The sequence below is a fragment of the Pyxicephalus adspersus genome, chromosome 11, assembly GCF_032062135.1.
Source record: "Pyxicephalus adspersus chromosome 11, UCB_Pads_2.0, whole genome shotgun sequence".
NCBI classification, from domain to species: domain Eukaryota; kingdom Metazoa; phylum Chordata; class Amphibia; order Anura; family Pyxicephalidae; genus Pyxicephalus; species Pyxicephalus adspersus.
The window spans coordinates 8137836-8164798 of record NC_092868.1 but is presented as its reverse complement, the minus strand read 5'-3'; the positions used below and the strand labels follow the sequence as shown (position 1 = coordinate 8164798).

Here is a 26963-nt window from a genome sequence, read left to right as displayed (position 1 = left end):
GTATGTGATGGAATATGGGAAAATGAGTGGTCCCATGACCAGCAAGTGAAAAGATTTTGTGTGAACTGCGATGTGCCAGGGTGGAATTTAAGTGTTTCTGTCTACTAAGTGCCTGCTAGACCAAATGAGCCTTACAGGGACGTTATCTCAAAACTGTAGGGGAAGGAGAACACTAGCGAAAGAAGAATTGTTTTTTCAGATGAGTAAAGCTCAGCTTGTGAACAAAATCCTTTTTAATAGTTTTACACAAAGAAAACAGTAGTACGTTGCCGCCAATGTATTCAAACCGTGCCCAAAATATGGCCTTTCTTATCAAAACCACACCTATTTTCCTAATCTCTGCACCCATTGAGGGCCAGACATCTAGTCAGCCCCACCAAGATAAATAGAAGAGAAAGCTGCGATCAAACCGTCTGATCTTTGCAATGGCGACAAAAATTTAATGTATGCAAACTTTTTTTTATCACCTGATGTAACTTTTTTTAACAATTAAAAATGTTCTTTCCAATTCATTCAGAACCTATTAAGATCCTGGCACTGCATTATGTTATTAGACATGTGCCATTTCTGATTCACATGCAGTGTATTTTCACCTCTGAAAAACTTATGGTGGCATTATACCCTGGTATGATTAAAAACAAGAGCTCAATCACATCTTTGAACTGCATTGTGTCAACGACCATTGATGGAAAAGGGAGCAAGGAGCACTGCGCTACTGAGTTACTTCTAAGATCGGAGGAGCTAGTCAGTGCTGAAAGGGGGTTGCAGGGTGAGCAAAGCTGCTGGGTAACTAATGACGGGAAAAGAAAGGTGGCCTGAACCTCTGAGTAACAGCTGGAAAAGGGGTGGTCAGCTGCTTAATCTCTTCTGAGAAGGAGCACAAAATGAGCTTCTGAACCACTGAAGGCAAATGGGTGTTCGGCAGCTGCGAGAGGGACACATAGTGAGGTGTGCGGCTGTGTCACTACTTGTAGGGGCAGCAAGGAATGCTGAGCTGCTGATTCACTGCTGTGGGGTAGAGGCCGGACAATCTGAGCCACTCAAAAAATGACTTTAAAAAGAAGAAAATGACTTAAATGAGGTCCAGGATAAATTGGTCCACAGTACCTGCAGCTACAGAAGTCAGTGATAGGAGTTAGAGCAGAACTGCTGGGTCACTGCTTGGAGGGCAGCAAAGGATGCTGAGCTGCCAATTTTTGCTGCAGTGTAAGGGTAGGGGGGCAGAGGAGTTAAGACAGAAAATGACTTGAATGACTTTGACGGTAAATTGGTCCACAGTGCCTACAGCTACAGAGGTCAATGAGAGCTTATTTTCAAGCCTATTCAGTGCATGCTAGGAATATTCACTGCAGGATCACTTTAAGCTTCAGCCACGCTGATTCTTTTTACAGGGTATTGAATTAATATGCCATTGTTTCCTATAAAGGGAAGTGAATGACCTATGAGACCTATGATAGCTTTCTGAAACAATGGAAAACCTTTATCAACTTCAGGAGGTTTGTGTGTTTATGAAATTCAGTTTATATAAAAGCAGGACTGACGTTACAATGCAGTAATAACTAACAATTCTAAAACTGACTCAGCTAAAAATATCTCTTCTTCTCTCTAAAATCTGTCCTTCCCAGAAAAGTTGTTTTAACTGCCGAAATTCATCCTAAAAGAAGTATTAGAGTTTTCAGTAGAAAGGAGAGATCCTGCATCATTTACTATTTCTGTGACACCGATACAAGAAATAGAGGGGGGGGTCAGATTTCAGTAAAGCAACACATTTTTGGAAAATGAGAGATATAATTCCTGACAGTGACACAAATGACAATAAAACCTGACAGGCTATAACTTATTAAACTCTTTGGTCTCTATTTATAAAACAGGCAATCTGACATTCCCACAAACATTCCCTCATGGAAATCAATTACTGATATTGAAACACATAGACCTGTAAGATTCCTACAATGGAATGTTTGATGCAATGTCTGATTCCCTGTTTTAAACATAGAGTCATAGGTCTACCTATGTCTGTTCTAGGCTTCAAACAAAAGGTGCCAGCAATTGCTGGCGGACCATTGATGATTGATTGCTCTGCAATGATAGCATATATTCAAAATTCTGAACTTTTTCATCTGCTCCATAATACTGCAGAACACATGTTACATGTGACACAATAAGGAAAGCCTATCACGTGATCATAAACACAATGACAAGGTTTACTTTAAAAATGCTGCTACTTGGCCATCTACTGACCCTCATAATTCTATATCTGGGTCACTGACTCAGGGGGAAAATAGGGACTTCTGACTTGTCCCTGACTTTCTTGATCTACATAATTGCCATGTGCTGATTGGCCCCATTGGTGCAGATTGTTTTAAGAATTCATAATTTGCTGACAATGATAACACAGCTCTGTTGACTTACTGATAACGGAAGGCGGTCACACCCAGGTTCATGACCAGATCGTAGCTGAAGAAATGTACAGAAGTTAGAGTGTTGGTTCCGACCAATTGGGAAGAAATGCAATTGAAATTTAATTTGTCAAAGCCAGTGGAAAAACCCAAAAGTGGAAAAGACCTGATTCTATTTTAAATTTTTTAAACTTTGATCTTTCAATGAATTGTTTCAAAGCTATCAAAGCCTAATATAGTATAACTTTCCAATCAACCTGTTCTGGTTGATTAAAATTGGGGGTAATGGATTGTGGAGGTTCTGCCGAGTTCCTAGTTATGATTCTTGGGGGATGGAAAGTAGAGGAGATTGATTGAAAGATGATGCCCATATGGCAATATCACCAACCTAACACATGCAGGTAAAAGAACAGAAAAATAATGTATCCTAAATGTTTTTTCTTTTGAAACTTTGGCTCATAAATTTGGCTATTCACACCTTCTTCACATGCCGTAGCCTTCTCCCCTTCTTGGAATGTCAAATCAATGCTGCCCAGCTTTTCTTGCCCATAACTATGAAGGTGATGTTGGAGGAGCATAGACTTCAGTCTTTAAGGTCAACATGCAGGCCAGACTTGGTATAATTACCACTCTTTGTATACCATTCCCTAACTTATTTACTACTGTCTTCTAGATAGGTAAGAAAAATGTGTATGGATCCTGGCTCTTGTGGGCCGGAGTTGAGGACTTATTCCTATTGAGTATTATTTGAATGAGTCTGCTGGGGCTGTTGGCTTGTACATCCAAGAGGATGGCTCCTAGCAATAATCTAGAGCCTTTTGGCTGACTACACAAGGCTGAATTGTTTTAGGAATATGTAGAATATAGTAGATGCACATATAATCTTATGAGAATCTCTATTCAAATTGGGATTATTGGTTGGACAACAAGGTTTCTTTAAGACATCAGAGAAATCAAAGAAAATGAAGGAATGCTGGATGTGTCAGAGTTTTCTATGCCAATACTCTTATTTAATTTTGGATAAAAGTAACTTTTGAAACTGCGCTCTGATCTCTGTAAACCCTGCCCTCAGTCTAAGAATCACATTCCTTCCATTGGCTCCATTCTTGGAAACAAAATTAAACTGAGCCAATATACAACCCAACTGTCGTTTCTGAAGCTCTAGTGTGTTGCTTGCCTGGTTGGTGGAAATGATGTCATTTTGGTGTACCCTTTGGCTGGTCAGGACAAACTGTAGCCTGTTGAAGGGCTTCCAACATTAGTCTGCCCTACCATTTGTACCTCGTCAACAGCTGGAAGAGGACACGATGCCCAGACCTTCTCACACCACTATTGTTCTCTACTAGCATGTGATGTACAGGGAGAGGTGCCAGTGTTGAAGTTGGCAGGACTGCTCGGCACATCCTGCAAAGTATTAGAGAGGCCGAAATATGAACCCATTAACTGCCAGAGCAACCAGTATTTGGATTGGATCATATTAAAACTGGCTGTACCACTAGCATTTTACATTGTCTTTGACCTCAGTTATCTTCCTGGAAAAAATGCATTAAAAATGAACATTTGAGATGTGTTGGGTTTTAAAATGTACATCTATATCTAAAAGTTACATATTTAATGAAAACAGAGAGGCTGAAAAATAAAAGGTCAAGCCTTAAAATTGCAAGTGCCCATGAAAATTGTACATAGGTAATGCTTTAAATGCCTTTACGGATCATTAATTCAGAGTTAACTGTAACTGATGGCACAGTGGCTGTTTAGATATAGACATCATAGGTGCTTGTGTAAATGAATATGAGCGTATACATACTTTACATTTTTTTATTTTTTCAATTTTAATTTAATTTTATTTTAATTTTTACTTTAAAACTATCATGAGGATGCTGACAAGCCCCGGCGGATAGTACAATTTATGTGGGAGGTTCTCTTTATTAAGACCTTAGTTTTTCTCCAAGTCAAGTACACACGGAAGGAGTTTTGTCCATTCTTGGTTGGCATTACCAGAAATTGACTGCTTTGAACGTGGCACCCATCCTAAAGATCCATATACTCCTTTGTGTAGTAACCCTAAATGTACTTGGGCTCCAGGTAACAAAATTGGTTAACTGTCTTCATATAGAATGCCAGGCCAAAAACTCAGGGATAAATCAATAAAGCCACCTACACAGGTCAGATTTTCACCCAATATGAGCAGGACTGTTTGTCTTGGGTTTCAGTCATCCGACCTGCGTATGTAGCTTGACTTAGGAGTTAATTTCTGAAGAGTTACAGACTCAACATATGAGTATGAAAACATTTAGGAATTTCAATGAACCTTTCTGAGTTTTTGCATGATTCCTGAAGAGTCATTCATCAGCTGCCAGCCAACGTACAAAGAGAAAGTTGACTGCTGAGCCTGGCGACAGTTACATAGTTTTACAGCCGGCTTTCTGGTCAGAAGAGCTGCAAATATACCACAAACTTTCTTTCTCTGACTGGTCAGCTGACTCATCAATGTGCAGCTGCAATATATTAGTGGCAGTGAATCAACCGAGTCCATGGATGCTGTACTGGCTCTTCCAGCTGTGCTTATGTGTTACAAATGATAAAAAAAGAGTTTCAGTTTTGGGATGGTTTTTAGATTTCGGTTTACATTTCTTTAAAGAGAAATCTTTCATGTGCCCTTCACATTATTATTTGCAAATAATGATTGTTTCCAGTGGCAAGACATGGGCTTAAGATATTGTCCTCCAAATGTGGAAGGATGGTGCATATACAGAGGTCAGGTTATGGCTTGTTCACATGATCAGTGGAACAGCAATTCTGGAGCAGTTCTGGAGGCTTAAACTTAGGAGCCCCAAACTGCTATGCCTGAGGACATCAAGATTCCTCCAGCCCTTTCCTTGGTAGCTTGACTGTCCCCGGCCTGCCTATTTCATTGGATTTCATTCATGGAGGCTCAGTATGTGCAGAGAGTGGTGACCATGTATCTGAACCAAAGGCACAGAAAGGGTTCAATATTCTAGTCTTCCATGGCTGTTTTTTTAAATGTCTGCTTCTCAGTAAAATGCAGATAAGGAATATGACATTTGTGGTGCTATAAGGAAAATGGGGCCGTGAGTATGCAAAATTTGTGAACTCCAGCCAGTGACCACTTTAAGAACCCATTTACTTACATGGAGGAAAGAGGTGGCAAATTGTGGTTGGATTGTGCATACACACCCAACAGGACTCCTCAATCAATAAACAGCTAGGTTTAATCTGCTTTCCATTGCTTTAGATATACCAGGTCCTGATTATATGCATTTGCAATACATGCTAAAAAGTAGCTAAAAAACAGACTTTTACTACATTTTGCATTTACATGCATTAATTTGACCAGCGCTATATTGCAAAAAGTATCACCCGTCTGCATAGGAACTTAGACAGTCATATGATTGGACAGGTCACTATCACCCACATGATCGGGACATTTGTCTCCTAGATAATTCTGTGCTCCTAGACCTTTCCTGATACAATCTGGATGTCTGATGGCTGATTTATTGCCACACATGTAAAACAATGCAGGAGATCTTCATATGCTAAGTACCAGTAGCCTTAAAGTCAACCTCTTGCAATACTGAGCAAAGCCTTGGTTGGATTCCATTGGACAAAATATTAGGATTCTACATGACATAGTTCCACAAAAAGTAGCAACTAAAACTAGTCCTCAATGATCACTGTAAGTGCTGATCTCTCTTCTTTGGCTCAGTGACCCAACTCAACTTTTCCTGATGTAGTGATACCACAGCTCAGTTCACACTGTTCACTCAGCAGCTCAGCTCTCTGTTACCTCCCCCTCCCTTAAACAATGGCATAGCAGGTCGATTCCTCCTTCCACCACAGATTCAGCAACTCACATATCCCTCCCACCCTCACCTATTGTTAATTGTATAGCTTAGCTCATCATTCTCCCCTTCAATGCAGTGACCTACTTTGATTGCTTTGCTCTCTCCCAGCAGCCCAGCTCACCCTTTCCAGCAGTGACCCAACAGAGCAGATCCCCTTCCCAACAGTACCTCTACAGCTTAGTTTATCCTACTTCTCCCAACTCTCAGCAGCTCAGCTACCCTTTCCAGTAGTAACTCATCAGCTCAGCTCCTTCTCACAGTGATAACACAGTAGGTCTGCTCCTATGCTCAGCAGTGTCAGGGCAGCTTAACTTTCCCTACTCCCCCTCCTAGCATTGATTTATGAGCTCTGTTCCCACTCCCAGTAGTAATTTAGCAGCTTAGCTAACCATTGCCAGTGATGGCACAGCACATCAGCTCCCATGCCCAGCAGTAACTCAGCAGCTCAGCTCCTCTACATTTCATCAGTGCCTAATCCAGCTCCATCCTTCTAATCTGTAATGTACCAACCTTAAAAGAGAAAACAAAAGTGACCTGCTGAGGCTAGATTCACAACAGAAATGGTGTGTTTAATGCACATTAACATGTATTTTAATCATTCATCTGGTGTTAATGGCTCCCAAGGGAACTATTCCACAGTGCCAGCAGCTACAGAGGTCATTGAGGCTCATTTTTTATCACATCTTTTGCTTAATAAAACTTATGTATACTTCAATGCCTTCCAGGCTCCAACATCAGCTGACATTATTTGGGTACCAAATGCAACAGAGTGATAGGAAGTGTGGAATGGCTGGAGAGGTGCGTATGAGAGGGTTGTGGAGGGGGGAATGTTTTACAGACGCTGTCACTTGAATGACTTCACCCTGGACAGTGTCTGTTTGAACTCTGGCTGCTGCCAACTGCTGTGTCGCGGATGTGTGTTTTCCTTAAAATTAGTCATAAGGCATCTCTTGTTCTCATTTTGGAAAGAAGGGAGCTACGCCTTCACCTATTTAAACTTGTCATTCTTGCTTACTGTGTTTTATATACTTTTTTATATACTTTTTTTTAACAGGTAAAAGGTTTATATCTAAATGTGTTTTCACCCATAAACCATTCTTAGGAATCGGAACAATTAACCATTGGCAGCTGGACAGCCTGTGAGACATGTACGGATGACGGCAGTAAAATATAATCAGTAAGTATTTATAAAAGAGAGCGACACAATTACAAGCAGATACAGTACCTTCACAAAAGTTATTAAGTGAATGGCAGGGGGTGGGTATGTGTGACACGTTGTAATAATATTCTAAAATTTACTTACTTATTTACTGGTTTCAAGCTGCTTACTAACTACGTGGCCCAGCCATGGGTTTTCTGACAATAAGAAATGCTGGCCAAACACTTGAAAAGCCATCTTGGGCCGGGTTGACGATCAAGAGCAAGAGCCCTCAACCCTAATGCAAGCTTTAGGCAGGTTTCTCGGAAGTGTTATGTGAATATCAAAATGCCTGGATAGATAGGTGGCAATCTGGAGGAATGGGCATTTCTTACATGGTGGTCATGCCCACCCGTGATGCTGAACCTCTATAATTGAAAGAAATTAAATCCAATGAATGTAAAGGGTGGGTCATGGACAGTCAGGTTAAGGAGGAAAGTGATAGATCAGCCTTTTATTAACTTTTCAGGTTTCAGATAACTCCTTATAGAAATAATTAATTGGGGGTTGGTGGAAATTGTGCTTCCATTATGGTGATGATCAGGAAAGAATTCCCTTTATAGTATCATTACAAAGAACAGGAGGGTGTCTTTGCGTCTGGAGGAAAAGAAGTATAAGCTCTGGCTAGGGAAGGGATTCTTCACTGTAAGGTCTATGAAAATGTGGAATCGGCTCCCTCAGGAAGTAGTTTCAGCAACTACTATAGATTGCTTTAGGAAAAAGCTGGATGGGGTGCCGCTCCGTCGCTCTCCCCCTCCCCTCTCCATAGAGCATGAACGGTGCTGTATGTACAGCATCGTTCATGCATCGTGCACTCCTTTGTCGTTGGAAAGGATCGCGAAAGATCCTTTCCAACGACAAAAATTGGAAGTGTGTACGCAGCTTAAGTGACACCAATGATCTTATTGGCTATCTGTCATGGAGACATTCTTCCCAATGTTCAGCAATGTAAGAGACATTCTTCCCACTGACCACCACACTAATGTACTGTGAGCTGTGGATGGAGTCATTGTAGAAGGGTTTCCCCAATGACCTGAAATTTATTTTAAAGGGTTCTGGATCTGGACCCGGTGCTTGCACTACTTGGTATCATCCAGATGGTCCTACACACCTATTTATAAAGCAGTGAATCTGACATTCACTGAGAGATCTACTGGTGGAGAATCAATTACTCCATTGAAACACATGGACCTGGAAGATTCTTCACTAAAGAATGTTTCAGTATATGTCAGATTCAGACAGACGCCTAGGAGTAGCAACTCATGAAGTCGGACCATATGGCTGCCTAGGGACTAGCTAAACAAGTAGTTCATAATGGTAAGTCTAGCATGATCACACAACGTTCCAATCTTGTTCAGCTGATTGCCACTGGGGAACAGAGAATTTTTTTCATTTTCCCAAAATTTTAGAACAAAACCCAGAGCTTTTGGCAAAATTCCACAATTTTTGGCAACATACATGGGGGTCAATAGAGAATGCAAAATGAGATCTTTTGGCGTGCGTTTAGCTTTAAATTGCTCCGGAGTATTACTGAAGCTCCTTTTAGCTATTATGGCTTTATGTGTTTTTGTGATTGCAATTATTTTTTTAATACTAGGAAAAAACACAAATGCAAAAAACACTTCAAGAAATAAAAATAAAAGTAAGTTTGTAACATAAAAATAAATTCTCTAAAACTCTTTTATGCACTGCGCAATATGTCAGAGCTAGGAAAAAAAAAAATAATGACCCAGCACAATAAGGGGACAATTTTATACAATAAATCTGACATTCGATGAAACATTCCTTGGTGGAGAATCAATTACTGCCGTTGAAACACATGAACCTGGAAGACGTTCCACCAGGGAATGTTTTAGTGAATGTCAGATGCTCTGATTTATAAATAGATCCTTTAGAGAAAATATAGGCAAAAATTCACCACCCACACAAAAAGTTTTTTTTGCACCTAAACCATTTCCATACTTTAATCCACTCATTTCTCCAAGTTTGTGTCAGACTAGTGGAAAACAAAACTTTATCACTCTGGCATGCTTGCTTGCACCCAGAAGCTGTAACAGGTGGTAAACTTTTTGCTTTTTTTTGCGGCATTTGAACATGCTTGTGTAAGCAGTTTCAAAAACTTGCAAAGCGTTGCTTTTTTTATTCTTTTCCCACAGATTTAAATCGAAACTGCTTTTAATTGGTTTTGCGAGCATTTTTGAGTGTTTTCAAGTGGTTTTTAAATCAGTTTTTGTCTTTCAGAATGCCTGAATCTACTTAAAAAACACTTGCAAACAATTAGGAATGCTCACAAAAGAAGTAAAAAATTATTCAAGTCTATGCAAAAAATTGGGATGACGGGACATGTTGCATCTGAAAAGAAAAAACGTGTGGCAGCCTTCTGAAAACAAAGGAGAAAAAAGGAGAATAAAACAAAAAATAAATACGCTAGTCTGAGCAAGCCCTAATTATTACAAAATCCGTCTGGATGCAGCCCGTGGAGTTTACTCAATACAGAGACATTTGTTCTATCTGGTAAACGATCAATTGCTTCTTCCGTCGATAATACTAGTGTGGCCGAGCTGTGACTGCCAATCTAACAGATCATAATCGCCCGTGAAGGAAGCAAAAAGATGTTGCTTGTCACTTGGATCTGCATTTCTTTTTAAAACTAAACTAAAAAAATTGCATTACTCATCAGCATGAGATTGACCTTTTGCTGGCAGTTGCTTCATCTGTGGCATGTTGTGTACAGCTGAAACAGCTGTCAGTGATGGGTTAAATTTCCTGCCAATGCACAATGAGAACCTCATGTGTAACTGAGCTTTATAGGGTCAGTCCGCAGTAAAGTGATATTGTGGTTATAGATGTAGCATGGTGGGCTGATTCAGCTTCCGGCTTCTTATGGCTTGGATGCCCCAACAGCGAGACCCCCCTTACCAAAATTCCAGAATTTGTTCCCGTCTACCTGTACATTTTTGTGTGTGCCTGCCTACCCATATGTGTCTAAGCACCTTACATTCCCCATGGTATAAAATAAATAAAAAATCCAGAGGGTATGGTGGGGGCTTCTTATGATAGCCACAGCAGGTGTGCAGACTTTGGACCTCAATCTTTATACAGATTGGGGTGAAACTGGTAATTAGAATTCTTTTTACAATGCTGAACTCAAAAGTTTGCCTCGTACAGCCGAATCATTCAGCAGCACTTTTTGCAACCTGGCCAAGTGGACGTCCAGGTGCAAAAAACTAAAGAAGTCTCCTGTCAAACAAGTTCTAAGTATTGGCATTCAGTATCCACTTACCTCGCAGATGGCCACAGGGATCAGCTCGGTGTGTATGACCATCAGAATGATGCCAAGCAGTGCCAACACCAGGATCCAAGCGGAAAGCTTCTTCTTCTGTTCCACCAGCACTTTTCGCTCTTTCAGCTTGCGCAGGTTCTCGGAGGGGGGCTCCCACAGGATGTCTTTGGGCTGCGAGTTGAGGATGGAGATGTCGGTGAGCTCCTTGCTGTGCATGTTGCTGCGGGGCGATTTCCCTCGGGATGCAGGAAGGCATGTTGTAAACAGGGGCCAGCCGCTCCTTCCCATGTGCTCCTTTGGCAGCGTCTCCAGAGCCCCGGCCCAGTCCGGCTACCAGAGACAGCAAAGGAAACCACGTCTTCCTGTGTTCTCGCTTGGCAACAGGGAGGAGGCTGCGGACTTCTGCGTCCCCTCTGTAGCCCGTCACCTGCCGCTTATGTTCTTTCCAAATTTCAAAAACTTTTTAACTGCCCTCTTTTTTTTATTTTTGCAAGCCTTCCAAACTTGACTTTCCTTCTGGTTTATGCACGTGTTGCATTTCCCTTTTGACTTTAAAGGATCTCTCCCCCTCCTTCAACTTTTCTCTCACAACTTTTTACTGCTGCCTCTGTTCTGAGTCTACGTGCGCATTTTTTCCTCCTCTCCTCTTATCTCACCTCTGATGCCATCAGCTTTCGCTATAACTTTGTTTTTATTTGTTTAGCTAATGTCTGCAGGGGGTGGGTGGAGAGAAGGCGGCCCAGAAATGAGTCAAAAAAAAAAGAAAGAGCTACTTGTTTTTGCGTGTTTGTTTTTTTACAGTCAGGAAAAGATTACTTTAACCAACACAATGTAAAAAGTTTTGTACACAAGTCAGATGATTGTCACTCAAAATGAGCGATCGTACTCCTCTGACATGTATGATGGTCTCCCAACATCATCCATCTATCCTTCCTGGCAGAATCCTGAACGACGATCGGGAATGACTGCTGTGCATTCCTCCACTCATCTTCCCTCCTCTCCTTTCCATAGAACAGAATGGCGCTATGTGCACTGCACTCATTCCTTCATCTGTCACTGGAAACAATCACAAAAGATTGTACTGGGCATAAGAGATGGTAATAGTTACTGAAGTTACCCCGGGCAATGGGGCAACCTCTGTCCTGCAAGGGTTCAATACAAATTAAGGTCCAGAAAAGACCATACAAATGAATATTGAGATCTAACAACAAATTGCAGCATGCATTTTAAAAAAATTACATAAATGATCCTCTGACAGTAAATAATTCATCCGCCAATTTGACAACTAGAATTATTAAAATATCACAACTTTATTGCAGTTTTTTTCATTCTCTGTATAGTACCATGCATGTGCCAGGGATGCTTTGCAGCATGACCCCATCAGATGCAACCCCAGCAATCCCAAAAAAGTTTTGGCTCTACTGGTTTCCTGTGGGCAACGTTTAATGATGAGGGCAAATGATTGACGATCATTGACCATAAAAATGGCTGAAGGTTTGTGGACTTTGCAAGATGTGGGAATCTGCTTGTATGGGTATAATATACCCCTTGCTGCCCCTAGTAGCTGGCGCTACTCTTATTCCATCCGATGTTTCAGACTGTGAGCAGACCCTGGGCATCATCACTTTCAGTGCAGGACTACCAATCTGCATTGTATGTGTTAATATCAGTGCCTGAGACCAGCGGTGTAGTCAGAGAAAAAGAAGAGGGGGCACGGTACTATCCATGGCAAGTGCGCATTGGTATGTAAATGTGCCCACCCAACTATACCCCTGCCTATGTGTCACTCCAAAGGGAAGAAACTTCCCCCAGAGTGATGTCATGATATCACCCATTCTCCAATCGTAGGTCTGAGCCTGCGATGGGAGAGTGGGCAGGTGGTGTTAAGAGAAACTACCCGTCAACTGCCCCAAGCCTGCAATTCCATACAGGAGACATGGTCCATGTCACTGGGGGTGCACTGGCCAGAGCGGCGGACCACCAAAGAATTCTTTGCAAAATAAGAGTGAGAACTCATACCCATTCCCGAAATTAGTGAGGGCACGGCGTTCCCACCCATGCCCGCCCCACCACACCCCTGCCTGTGAACACCATACATACCAGCAACCTAAAGAGGCTATGTGGACCAGTGATGGAGTGGAGGAGCCTGTGGGGCAAGGTAATAAGTAAGTAAGTAAACTTTCTTTTTACATCTGCCCCAGATCTATCCCAGCACCCCAGGGGCCCCAGCGTCCCAGATCTAACCCAGCACCCCAGGGGTCCCAGTTATAACTCCACACCCTAGGGGTAGCCCCACTGCAAGGACATTTTTCATCATGGAGTAAGGCTTTAAAAAAGATCCAAATCCAATAACTATTTCAAATATTTTATATCTGCAACTTTTATTAAAATAGTCCCTCGTTATACTTCCATGGAGGTCTTGGTTCAGGCACTTCCTGTTATAGAGTGACAACACTTTGTCCCTGTCTCCAGACTGTGCTTCTTTGTTGTCACCCAGACTTCCACGGAAATCTACACATGGCGGTCCCAACACACATTACTGTTGCTTTGTTGTCATCTGGCCCTGAAATAAAAGCCATGCAGCTATCACTTGAGTGCTTGTAAGATGTGGCTGCAAACAGGCTGCAGAAACTATAAAATGCAAATTAAAACTCAACTCCAATTTGGCTAGAGGTCTAGTCTAAAAGTAATCAAATCTGCATATTTTCTACATTCTACATTCTACAATCTATACAGATACCATCTTGTGTGTTTGGTTACATTAAGGCTAACCATAGGACGACAGACAAATATCTAATCATATATATAACCCATCATAAACGTAAAACCATTTCATAGTAGTCATTGCCCCAAAGCAGCTAACAGTCGAAATATCACCATAACTTACCAAAATTGCATCCACCTCAATTATACATTCAGTATGCATCCAATTAGGTGAGACCTCCCAGACACAGCCAGCAAACTAGTATTTTCAGATTGCCAGTAATGCCAGTTACTGTTATCTTCTCATGAAGATTCCCTTCGCTCAGTAGAAAGTATTGAGAGACCACAGTACTTACAGGAAAGCCATGCCACCTAGGGGAGGACATGCAAACTCCATGCAGCTATGGGCTCTGGAGAGAATTTTCCCCAAATCTACAGAGCTGCTGGACAAGACTGCTAACCTTGATGACACCCCATGGTGGAAGGTGGCGCATCACCAACCCATTAATGGTAGCATCTGCTGCATCTCCTGTGTTCATAGGGCTCTGAATAGGGCTTATTCACAGATCAGGTGATCTATGGCAGAACAATTTATTGCAGTGCAGTTTAAACATCCTGCATACAGCAGTTTTGAGGACCCCCACCCCGGTCTCTGTAAAACATATGAATAATACAGTGAATATGACATCACCTCAATGCCTAAATGGAGGAAAGAATTTCCGGCACGGTGCATGATCCATGCAGAGTAGAGCCCAGCTCTATAGGTTGGAGAGAATGTAATTGCTGCACACTTGTAGGAGTTACAGCATTGGTGGCCATCCAATGGCTGAAGAGGAACACCAAGGACCTGAAATTTTTGCTGCTGGCACAAAGATGGCAGCTTTGCGGGATGTAGATCTACTAATGCTGCAGGGTGTCTGCAAAATGGTAAAACACGTGCCAAAATTGGCAAGTATGTGTGTATTTGCCCACCCACACCAAGGACCATTTAGTTTACTTTAAAGCAAAACACTTTTAAAATTTGTGATCTAGTTTTGTGTCTCTTTTGGAATAATCATTCTTACCCACCTGGTTGCTCCCTGGAACTGCCAAAATCTGTTGGTTGCCAGATCACTCGGCAATCCCCTGCGCCTGCTGAGACAGAATGAACTCCCATTGGTTTGTGCAGGAGTTATGTCATCCCGGCACAGCCAATCAGGAAGGCCCAGCCAAAGATTGGAATGTGGAAAAGAAGAAGGAAGAAGATGGCGATGCCCAGTGATGGAACAGGAACGAGTCAGTATAGAAGGGTTTGGTTCACTTTAAATAAGTTATAATCAAATAAAAAGTACCATAAAAATTGCCTTGATTCATAACAATTTTATTATTCTTTTATTATTGGACTGAAATGGCCAATATTGAAGACTCTTAAGCCCATTCAGAAGTCAGATGATTCTTGATGGAAGCAATGTTTCGTGATACTTTCCACTGACAGATGAATGAGTGTTAATTTGTTCTATGGCGAGGGGAGGATCAGTGATTGGCACCTCATTGTGCTCCTCTCTATTCCCAATCAGTCATTCCACCATGGTGGATTGATGAACGAGGACAGGGGGTTAGATTTTCATCCAAGATGAGCATGACCGTTCATCTTGAGCAAAAATTATCAGACGTGTGTACAAAGCTTTACATATAGCTACCTATGGGGACACCCTGTCATGTTCCTGATGTTTTATGGGGTGCTCCTTATACAAGTGGACAGATCAGTGCTCAGGACAGCTTCAAATGCAATCTATCGCACTGGTCTCTGATGAGGCTTCACCCTTCACTAACCCAGGCCCCCTCTTGCAGAGAAATACCTATACACTCCACAAGTGATGCAGATACTATAAGGCATTGGATCTGATTTGGTAAAGCTTTCCATGACAGGAGAAGGTAGACATGGGAGAACTTGGGTGATACAGCAAACCTGGACTGAAATTGGTCCATAATTGAAAACATTTGCTAACTCATAGATGATGATTTTTAAAAAATCCATTCCAGACCTGCTTGATCACCCAGTTCTCCTATGATAATCTATGTTCTCCGGTCTTGGAGAGCTTTAATAAATCATGTTCATTATGTTAAGGTTAAACAGAAGCCAGTTTATTCCTCAGGGTATTATTTCTTTGTATTTTGGCTGTCGAGAAAAGAATTGTCGCCTGTGGATCATGACCTTGTTTTTTTAAAGTCCCCTGGCTCTTATTGTGCAGCACTTTTGGGGGAAGGGTGTTGGTGCTTAAGCTGGTAAAGAAAAAGATATTCTATTTTAGGTTTTTAAACTGAGTTTCTGAAAGTTTGGTTTATTTCTTTTACATCTAAATTTTACTGTTTTTTCCCTATAACATTTTATAATGGATCTGGGAGAGAAATAATGTGCATCAAGTATAATTGGAGTCTCATGGAATAAGTCTCCAGTCCCCTGAAACCTGTCACCAGTTTTCAATGTCTTCTGTCCGTTCTCTGACCATCTCCTGTACCATGTCTGCACTCCTTGACCATTCCCTTTACTTTGTTTGCAGTCTTTGACAATCTCCATTAGTGTGTCCAGTCTGTAGCCATCTCCTGGAACATACCAACAGTCTCTATCTATCTATCCCCTGTAGTATAATCAGTCTGTTACCATATCTTGTATTACTTCTGTAGTTCTTGACCATCTCATGTATTTTTTTCTGCAGTCTCCAACCATCCCCTGCAGTATTTCTACAGACTCTGGCCATCTCTTGTAGTACGTCCGCACTCTCTGATCATCTCCTGTATTATGTCTGTAGTCTCTGACCATCTCCTGTAGTATGTCTGTAGTCTCTGACCATCTCCTGTAGTATGTCTGTAGTCTCTGACCATCTCCTGTAGTANGACCATCTCCTGTAGTATGTCTGTAGTCTCTGACCATCTCCTGTAGTATGTCTGTAGTCTCTGACCATCTCCTGTAGTATGTCTGTAGTCTCTGATCATCTCCTGTAGTATGTCTGTAGTCTCTAACCCTCCCTCGTACTTTGTCTTTAGTCTCTCACAATATCTAGAAGTATGTCCAGTCTCAAACCATCTCCTGCAGTCTCTAACTATGTACTTCTGTAGTTCTTGACAATCTCCTGTAATATGTCTGTAGTCTCTGACGATCTCTTTTAGTATGTCCAGAGTCTAAACATCCCTTGTAGTCTCTAACTGTCTTAATTTTTACAGTCTCTGACCATCTCCTGTAGTATGTCTGCAGTCTCTGACCATCTCCTGTATTATGTCTGCCCTCTCTTAAGGAAGGTTGAGAGTCTAAACCTCCCTTGTAGAATGTCATCAGTCTCTGACCATCTCCTGTTGTATGTCTGCACTCTCTTACCATCTCCCATACTCTGTCTGCAGTCTCTGACTATCTCTAGTAGTATGTTGAGTCTCTAACCATCTCATGCAGCATGTCTGCAGTCTCGATCTATCCTCTGTAGTATAATCACTCTCTAACCATGTACTGTTGCACGTCTACAGTTCTTACCATATCCTGTAGAATATCTGCAGTCTCTGACCATCTCTTGTAGCATGTGTACAGTCTCTGACCATTCCCATACTATACAGTGAATATCTCTAGTAGTATGTAGATTCTGACAATCTGCTGCAATGCATTTACAGTCCCTAACTTTCCTTTTGTAGTATATTCAGTCTTTAGCCATGTCATGTTGCACATTAGCAGTCTTTTACCATTTACTTTTTGTATGGTGTTAGTCTTTGACCATCTGAATATAGTATGTGGCTTTTTAAGCCCACTATATCAAGTATGTTGACCACCACTGGTCCATACCATCAACCTGTTCTGTTATTTTTTTTCCAAATACGACCAGCTTTATTACTAAAAGAGGGTTTATATCTGTTGACAGCTATCTTTACAGATCAGACATCCCATATATCTGAGGAACCTAATGTCTTTGTTACACAGAGAAATGGTATCTCGGCTTAGAAGATACGTGCAACCTTTGGTGTTCCATTCCCATCACTTTCTGTCCTGTAGATCCAATGGAAAATAGAAGAAATTATATAAATGAAAGGGGCAGCTGTCACCAGAACAGTGATTCATATTGAATGAGTTCCCATCAATTCCCATTAAAAAGAGTCATGTACATTTTTTCAAACCTTTGCTGTGTGTTCATATGAATAATAATCGGGCTGCCTTATCTCGGCATTGGTACGCCAAACATGTAGGTGACCCCACCCTATTTATTATTTCATTTGAATTTTTACCAGGAAATGTTTATATCAGAGTATCTCCCTTTATGATCCAAATTTATCTAAAACCTTGATTTCTGTACCTTCCAATATCTGGTGATAGGGAAGAGAAACACGTTTTAGCTCAAAGTATGTAGACCAATGACACGACCCCAGCCATGTCCACGTTTTTCAGACTATGGATGTAGGCATCACTTCTATTTGCGCACAATAATTTTGTTTCACATTCCATGGAGTCATTTTCTCAAAAGGGAAAGGGTTAAAGTCATCACAAACTCAGAGCTGTACTGATTCTAATCTAATAACACAGTTGAGAGATATGGCAATCATGACGGGCCACCGACACAAAGCGATTCTTAGAAAATGTTTTTTTCCCTGACGGGAAAACCACAATACGTGTGACAAAATAAAGAACACATAAAACTTTATTGAATGGGGACAATGTGGCTTAGCATGCCAACTTCATTACTAGGGGCCAATTGCAAGATTAATAAAACTAAATAGACACCCCACACCTTATTATCTCATAGATTTGAACCTCCAATTTTTATGATGTTTGCCTCAGAAATACTCTAAAATTCCCTTTTTTTTGCAATACAAAAGCTTTTCCTGCCTTCACATTGCAGTGCTCTCTGCTGGCAGAGCTGAGTTGTAGCCACGCCCCCGTCACACAAAAGGAGGCGTGTCAGATCAGCTCTGCTACTGACTGCTGATTATTGAATGCACTTGGGCTAACTTTGGTACCTTTTGGAATGCCATGTTAAGACCCTGCACTGCCCTAACAGAAAAAAGGAGGTAAGACTTTGGGAAAAAAGTTTGAACAATTTCACCCTGACTGCCAATGATATTTCTCCAATTTCAATCAGGCTTTAAGGTACCCCCGTCTTTCCAATTTTTTGTCCCATTTTAGGTGTTGGGTTCCATAGTATTTGCATAGCCTGCTATGGTTAACTTCCTGCCTTGTCTACCTTTGGTGTCCTAAAATCCCAAGTTCTTCATTTGGACTAGAAAACACCCTCCATTCCATTCTATAACATAGGTGAGATGTGTTCTGCATCTCAGAACTGACAATGCTAATTAGTTTTTTTTTTAGTTTTTTAGTTTTTTTAGTTTTTTAGAGTGCCATAAAATTCTAATGGGATCAAGGGTAATATTCTGATTTTTTGAGGGAATAAAACAAGGAAAAATTATTGTAATTATGCACCAAATAGGATCATTTTATTCCGAGGGGAGCAATTGTAGCGATATATGAAAGAATTAAATATGAATAAATATGAAAAACATATATAAAATAAATACAAAACTTGTAGCTTTTATTAAACCATTGCTGGGAACCTGCTGCTGGTCTTTTCTCTATTTCTTCTAGATCAAGCCCATAGGGTGAGGCACAGCAAGGTGCACAGGTATGCACAAACATAGCGTGTCGGGCATACAGGAATTAAACTTATTGCTCGTTCCAGAGTAAACTTCCTGGAGGAAGTGAGTTGGAGGATGTAGACACAGGTGAAGAGAAATGTCAAACGTCCCCTTGAGTGGAATCAGGAAACTATTGTGACAAACTTCAACCCTGTTAATTAAATCTTGTTAGTCTTCCTTCTTCTTCCTGATTTCATAACCCAAATTTTGCACAACAAAATTGGCTGGTGGAATTGAGAAAAACCTAGTGGGGGTAAGTTAGACTGCTTAACCCCACAAAGTCATTAAAATCTAAATGTCCAGAACATATTTGCAGTGTCGGTTTACATGGGTTAACTATAACTCTATTTTTGCCATGTTTATGTAGAATATACCGTTTATGTTTTTCATTTAGTATAATGTTTTTATTTCCTCCTTATGTTTTTTTTATTTAAACTTACAAATAGAAAAAAATATATTTTTCACTTTTTAGTTTCTATTTATTGTTTAAAAAATAAATATTTTTTCAGAATATATGGTACTTTGACAGCTTCAACCAGCTGGCTTCAGCTGTCACTGTACTCTCTGTTTAAAAGAGACATGCTCTGCTTTGTTCTTACATTTTCTTGAGATAGCAGCCACAGCCAAGTTGAAAAGCTTGTCTCTGGTCAGCATGCTGCAGTGAAGATGCTCTGTGGGGAAACAGTGGTATCCCAGGGAAGGGTTGAAATCTTTAGTTCTCCAATCAATATGCAGCTTTGCTGTTTAGGGAGCTGTAGTTCTTAGCATTGGATATTTTGGAATTCTGCAGAGAGATCACTGCTTCCACGTCCAGGTAAAGAGTCCTGTGCTGGCAGGGGTCCAGCTTGCTAATCAGACTGTGGCTGCTTTCTAAAAAATTGAACTGGAGGACTTCACATACCTTGTGTTGTGATGTACCTGGAATGTATTTAGCTGATGGAAGTAGAAAGTTAAGCAGGGATTTGCTTGCAATTCTGATGTAATGAGCAGGATTTTGGGTAGTGGGATGATTGAGCAACTCCCTAGGGTCCACACCATTTCCAGGGCCCACATTACCAGAAGGGTAAGAGCTTCTGGATCGCCAGGGAGCTAAAATGTTGTGTATTTGGGGCCCCTACACTTGTTTGCTCATGTCCCCATTTTGGCTTCCATTGAACTATATGCTAGATATCAGTGTTTCTCAACCAAGGTTTTTTTAGGTTCCTTGAGCAATTAGCAATTTGTGCCTCTCAGGTCAGTTTAAAAGACGCCAATGACCTTCTTGGCTATCTGTAAGGGTGACATTCTTACCACTGGAAATATAAGAAGCATTCTTCCAAACGACCCCCACACTAATGTACTGTGAGCTGTGCATATAGTAATTATAGCTAGGCTTCCCTGAAAAACAAAGTTATTTCAAGAGTTTCCCCATGTTAAAAAGGTTGAGAAAAGGCTGATGCAGAGAGATGTCAGTGTCACACAATCAGAAAACACGAGGACATCTTATGGTTAAAAATGGTACTGCAGGAGACAGCTCTGGGCTTAAGGATTTTTTTAACTTGCATTTACGCGACCTTAAATTTGGCAGGGATTCTCTGAGGACCTAAAGGAAACTTCAGGGGTTCACACATTTTAAAGGATGGCCTAAGACTGATCTATACATTTTAGCACTATTTTTTTCGGGCCTAGGGACTACAAACCTGAGACCGCCTCAACCTAAAAACCACAGGCTCGAATCTTAATGTGGTTACCCGAATCACCTGCCGTCTGCATGCAGACATCTCAACTCTCCTCCACTTATAAACAGAACTATGTAATTTAGTTGAACTGCCCACACAGAAAAGAAAATGAAAAGTTTCCGAGGAAGGAAATTAGATCAATCACATCTTATTCTGAGTCACTGGATTATTCTTGGAAAGACTATGTAAGAAGTGTCAGTTAATTCTGAGCTGACAACTTTGGCGAAAGTGAATAAAAATAGGGGTGTAGATTTTCTTGGACTCCAAGAACATATTCATTTATATTTGCCAGTCAAGAATTTTTTTCTTAGGTTTGTATACCTGTCACATATTTATTGTGCCCCTATTAGGGAGATTAGTTGTGATAGGCACCCCTTACATCAAAGTGACCTTGTAATAGAGGAAGAGTGATTGAACCCAAACACAGATGCCATGTAGAACTCATGGAAACATGAAGTCACCATCATATCACCAAAACACAGAATTTCTTTATTGTAAAATATATATGTTAAAAAAGTCAAAGTTTTAGGGCCAAGCAGGGTTCATGTCCAAGTTGTGACAGTGCCTATAATATAAAGCAAAAATCCTGTACTTTGGAGACTTTGTGTTCTGTTTCCGTTAGGGGGATGTCTCCCTTTTTTCTGTATTGGGGCTATGCAGGAAATGAATGAATATAAACTTAATTTCTTGTTGTGTCATCACGTAAAGCTTTTCTTAAACCTGTCTTACCTTCTATATTGTTTTTTTCTTTTTATGCTTTGGTTGTAGCAAGAAACAATTACCATTAATATACCATCATCCTTATAATATCATGTGACCTCATTCCCCGGCATGCCTACAAAACATATATATATATATATATATATATATATATATATATATATATATATATATATATATATATATATATATGTGTTTATTCTGGCCAGGCATATATTTTGAGGCCTGAACCTCCAGGGTGTGCGCCAGTGCCAACTGGTGTTACAATTGTTACAATGAAAGGCGAAGTGGGTGCCAGCAAGGGTAATGTAAGAACAGTGTGATTCTATTGCTTTTAATCAGCTTAGACCTATCTGATAAGGGTCTATTTGTAAATGTTTTCACTCAAGATTCACCCAGCTTTTGCCCAACATGTACAGAGTTCACACTGGAATCAGTGGAATCCAAGTCAAATATGTTTGTGAAAATTTGGGTCAATCTTGGATGAAAACATTTATAAATAGACCTCATAGACTTGCACTAAAAAATTCAGCTGGGTCACAGGATAATTTCAAAATTACTTTTACTCAAGGTTAGTTTTTATAGAACGTTCTGTACAGTATTCATACACATATCTAAAACCATTTTAAACCCCTATACAGTGTATCTCAACAGGGGTTCCTGCAGAGGTTGCCAGGGGTTCCATGAGCAATGCCCAACTTATACCTCTCAGCTCAGTTACTATTGACACCAATGATCTTTTTGGCCTTCTGTAAGGGTGACACTCTTCCTAATTGCCCACCATTCTAATGTAAACTGTGAACTGTGGCTAAGGTAATTAAAGCAGGGATTTCTGGAAGACCTGAAAGATATTTCAAGGGTTCCACCATTGTAAAAAGATTAAAAAAGGCTACCTTAGATAAAAGATATAGGTTTTACATTCTGCACAGTGGTAAAACTTGTATCCAAAGGAGGAATGTGAGGCATTAGGTGAATCTTCTCGGAATTAATTTTAAAGCTCCTTAGGAGTTGACTTGGCCAAAGGATGCTGGGGAATCACTTTGACGTCATACCAGGCATGCTGTCATAGAAGCCCATGATTGCATCCAAGCTTTATTGACAAGTGGATTTCATCTTCTTTGTTTATTTGCAAACTTGCCACATGAAACTGGAGATCCCTCTTAACATTTTGATACTTGAAACTCTCTGCAAAGATTTTTTTAATTAATTGATGTGTTGTTGATGAATATGTAAGATTAGGCAAGAGTACTTAGTAAAGTAAACTGTTTGCACACCAGTGGTTTGCATACACGTGGAATGGTTTAATGGTAAATTTCCACTATGAACCTGATGTGAAAGAAGAAGTGACATAATGGCCAGCTAACAATTGCACTTCTCCGTGCCAGCTTTCGGGTGCTCTTATCTTACCCATTTCATAGCTGGAGGGACTTCAGGGCACAAAGCCTCCATTCATGGATGTATGTTTAAACCATAAAATTGACTAATTAGTCACTTCCAGGAGTGTCTGTTGTCAATCTATAATAGCTATTTATTTACAGTACTTTGTATGGAGTCCTTTGTTTCATGGGATGATCCGTGACTCCGCAACTATATCACATTGATGGAAAATTTGCAGGCATAAATGCCACTAATAGGACTGTCAGATGTCCGGATGCTTCATTCAGGTTGACTGAAGTTAAAGTTTTGTTGTGAGACTGAATGGCAACTGCTCAGTTTTTTGTTAACAAGACGGGCCTGCAATGAGTTAGACTATTCAGTAAATAATAGGTGTAAAGCTACTCAGCACTTAGCCGTTGTGGATAGCAAGGAGCACCCATTAAACCAGTTTATTACATAACCAAAAATCAATTTGCAAACAAAAGTGAAGACAGCGCATGTAAGGTGGTAATTTAAAGCTAATGTTTAGTCTGCCTATACTTTGCCTTCCCAGCCTCACCTTTGTGAACATGCTTAGGATAATGTTTTTATTGCAATTACTGGGTCTCTTTGCTTGATTATGCAATGCAGACAGATCATGGTTGGTGGGAGAGTTGGCAGGGTGTGATGCATAAATTCCTAAAATCAACACAGCACCCTGCCTTTGTACTCTCAAGAGCTCTTAGCTCTAATACAAACTATTGCCTTTCTTGGGAAAAGTCGTGCAAATATCATTATGCCTTCATTAGTAGATTTCAGTCTAGAGAAGTTAGTGTTTCTAGGCATAATGTATTTAAATGTGAACCTATCTGAGTAATGCCCACTTCATCCTTTACTGAATGAATATCCTCCTTTGGCTTACAGTACCATCTGTATGCTGATGACACTCAAATCTTTCTGTCTACCCTGGACTCCCTCAGTCCTGGATAAGGTCTCATGCTGCCTGTCAGCCATCTCATCATGGATGTCTGACCGATTCCTGAAACTCAACCTGGATAAAAGAGAACTCATCATCATCCGCCCCTCAAATTCCAAATCTCCCCCTGACATATATCTAACTGTTAACAACACTGTTATTTGGCCCTCCCCTGAGGCACGTTGTCTTGGCGTCACCTTTTGACTCGACCCTCTCATTTACCCCCCATATTCAGAACATTTCCAGATCCTGTCACTTTCACCTATGCAACATCTCCAAAATCCACCCCTACCTGTCCCCTGAGACCACCAAACTCCTTGTACACGCTCTTATCATCTCTCGTCTGGACTACTGTAACATCCTTCTCTCTGGTATTCCACTAACCCGACTCTCTCCTCTACAATCTATTATGAATGCTGCAGCCAGACTCATCCATCCTTCCCTCCGCTCCTCTTCTGCTGCATCTCTTTGTAGTTCTCTCTTTTGGCTCCCATTTCACCTTAGAATCAAATTCAAGCTCCTGTGCTTTGCCTACACAGTTATTGTCTCACTTACATTTCTGACTTGGTAAAAAAATACTCCCCCTGCCGCTCTCTCCGCTCCTCCAATGACCTTCTAATGTCTTCCTCACATAACTTCATCACAAGCACGGCTCCAAGACTTCTCCGGAGCTGCCCCAACTCTCTGGAATGGTCTTCCTCGTCCTATTCGGCTTGCTCCTACCCATTTTTTTAAACTTGCCTACCCAACTTCTTTTTCTTTTGAAACCATCACTACTTCCCACCACTACGTATCTCCCATCCTATTGCGTGTGAAATTCCCCCACCTACTGGATTGTAAGCTCTTCGGGGCAGGGTCCTCCCCTCCTATATCACTGTGTGTATCAGTCCGTCATTTGCAACCCCTATTTAATGTACAGTGCTGCGTAATATGTTGACGCTATATAAATCCTGTTTTTTATTATTAATAATAATAATAATAATAATAATATTAATGAAAGGGGCGGACCAGGTACAGCTAGGTTGGGGAGGACTTAATAATAATGCTGAATAATCTTCAGCCCAGAAATAAGGTGGTATCTGACTTGTTGCTATTAATGCACATTGGGCCTAGTTTATTAAAGCTCTCCAAGAATAGAGAAGATAGACTATCATGGGATTACCTGTGTGATTCAGTTCCCGAAATGAATATGGTCCAGGACTGAAAACATTTCCCAACTAATAGAAATTATTTTAGGCAATCCATACCAGATTTGCTAGATCATCCAGGTTCTTAAATGACTATGCCTATTTTTTGTGGAGGAGTGTTGAGGAGTCCGTACAACTGTGCAAGGCTAAAGGGAAAGCTGGAGGGCAGCTTTATTGGTAATCTAAATTAACAAAATATCTATGAATTATATTGTCCTTGAGTTACCTTAAAAAGGCAATAAATAGAAGTTTGGCAGAAATGGTCCCAACCACTTATGGACTAATTTCTGCTTTTCCTGTTGTCGAAAGTTTCCTTGTCAACCTAATAAACCTTCCTTCTAGCCTCATCCAGTTATTTATGTTTTCACAGTCAAGCTTGTGACCAGAAACTGAACTGGAAGATAAATCTAACTAAAGTAATTTGTATTAAAATGTAAATACATTGGTATGCTGGTTTTATAAATAGCAGTGTAACAGGAAACTAACATCCACAAACCCATGCATCATGGTCAAAGCCATAAAAGGTGAGTGCTCCCTAATACAGGGGTCCCCAACCCCTGCTCTAGTGGGCCACCGGTGGTCCGCGGCTCCCACCAGTGCACCCCGAGCGGAGTCAGGAGAAGGACCCCGCTTAGGGGCGTGCACCGGCTACAGCCTTGGATTCTGTCTCCTGCATGCATCGCAGGCTCAGGGAGGTGAGCGAGTTGTGTCTCTGGACACAACCGGCCCACTCTACCGTCACCGGCTCTGGTGATGGAAGAGTGGGTGGGTTTTTGCATTGTGATGTCACTCTGTGTGAAGTTTCCCCCAGAGTCTGTAGATTTAGTGGTCTGTGAGCTCCAAAAGGTTGGGGACCACTGCTTAAATACAGGCCCTCCACAATTGCATACCTTTCGAGAACTAATGGCCAAGTTGCCTAAGGTGAGTATCAAACTTGCAATTAGGTGACTGTTAAAGTATATAGCATATATACTAGCCTTAGGTAAAGTGAGAATTAACTCAAACTATATTATTCTGTTTTAAAATGACTAACTCAGTTATTTGTGTTCTTTACTTCGGTTCCTGGAGGCGCCTTGGCTTTGCACCTGGTCAAGTGAAACCAGATAAGAAGACGATGGAAACTGCCAGCAGATAAGGAGACCATGAAAACTACAACCCCCTCAAGAAAGCCAATTAAAAGTGGCAGTAAAAAGCAAAACAATAATTAGTCTGTCTCCAGGCAAATTAAAGAAGAGACCAGCCCAGAATTGGATGATCGGTGACGCAAGGAACTGAAATAGATAAAATTTAGACTTTTCCTTATGTTGGCAGAGACTCCTTTAGACAGAGGAAAGGACAGTCCTGACCTCTATTGCCTTGTCTGTTGTGAGTTTCCCACGCGTGAATAAAACCTTGATTCTTTTACTATACCTCAGAAGTTGTCGTGAATAATTGTCAACTTACCATTGACATGACCTTAAATTCAGTTTTCGATGAATGTAGAGTTAAACCACCTACTTTTCTTCTATTACCTGGTAGGATGTCTGTGCTGGGTCTACAAACCTGCAGATTATATAGGGGTTTCCATTATCCAAACTCAATTTATTTTACATAAAATGAAGGTAACAGGAAGGGCTGGGCCACACGAAGGTGGGATGAAACACTCAAACTTCCCAGGGGGTTAGGATCAGAGATAGGAATTACGACCAGAGAGTTGGACTATCTATAGATAAACTTAATTGACTTAATTCACCAAGATCCATGTATAATAAAAATTGAAATTTGGGTGAACTAACCCTTTAAAGCTGTTCTCATTTTAAAACCATTGTTTATCTGCCTGGCAACAATATTTTCCCGTTGTGCTGAAATTTTCTTTTGATGTCGCTTGTTCAAAGTTTATGATTGCAGAGCTTGATAATGTGTTTGCTGTGAATG

General features: G+C 40.8%; 1 protein-coding gene and 1 long non-coding RNA gene across 2 annotated transcripts in view; one reads left to right on the top strand and one right to left on the bottom strand.

Annotated features, from left to right (window-relative positions):
• KCNN4 (potassium calcium-activated channel subfamily N member 4) overlaps positions 1 to 11380 on the bottom strand; it is a 42707-nt gene extending 31327 nt beyond the window's left edge. The window contains exon 1 of the mRNA XM_072425665.1: positions 10747 to 11380. Within this exon, the coding sequence (XP_072281766.1) occupies positions 10747 to 11034 (288 nt within the window). The 5' untranslated portion in view covers positions 11035 to 11380. The remainder of the gene's footprint in view (positions 1 to 10746) is intronic.
• LOC140340454 (uncharacterized) lies at positions 8561 to 26458 on the top strand. The gene is made up of 2 exons (XR_011922648.1): positions 8561 to 8780; positions 26118 to 26458. It is a non-coding gene; the product is annotated as an uncharacterized lncRNA (long non-coding RNA).
• The last annotated feature ends 505 nt before the right edge of the window (positions 26459 to 26963 follow it).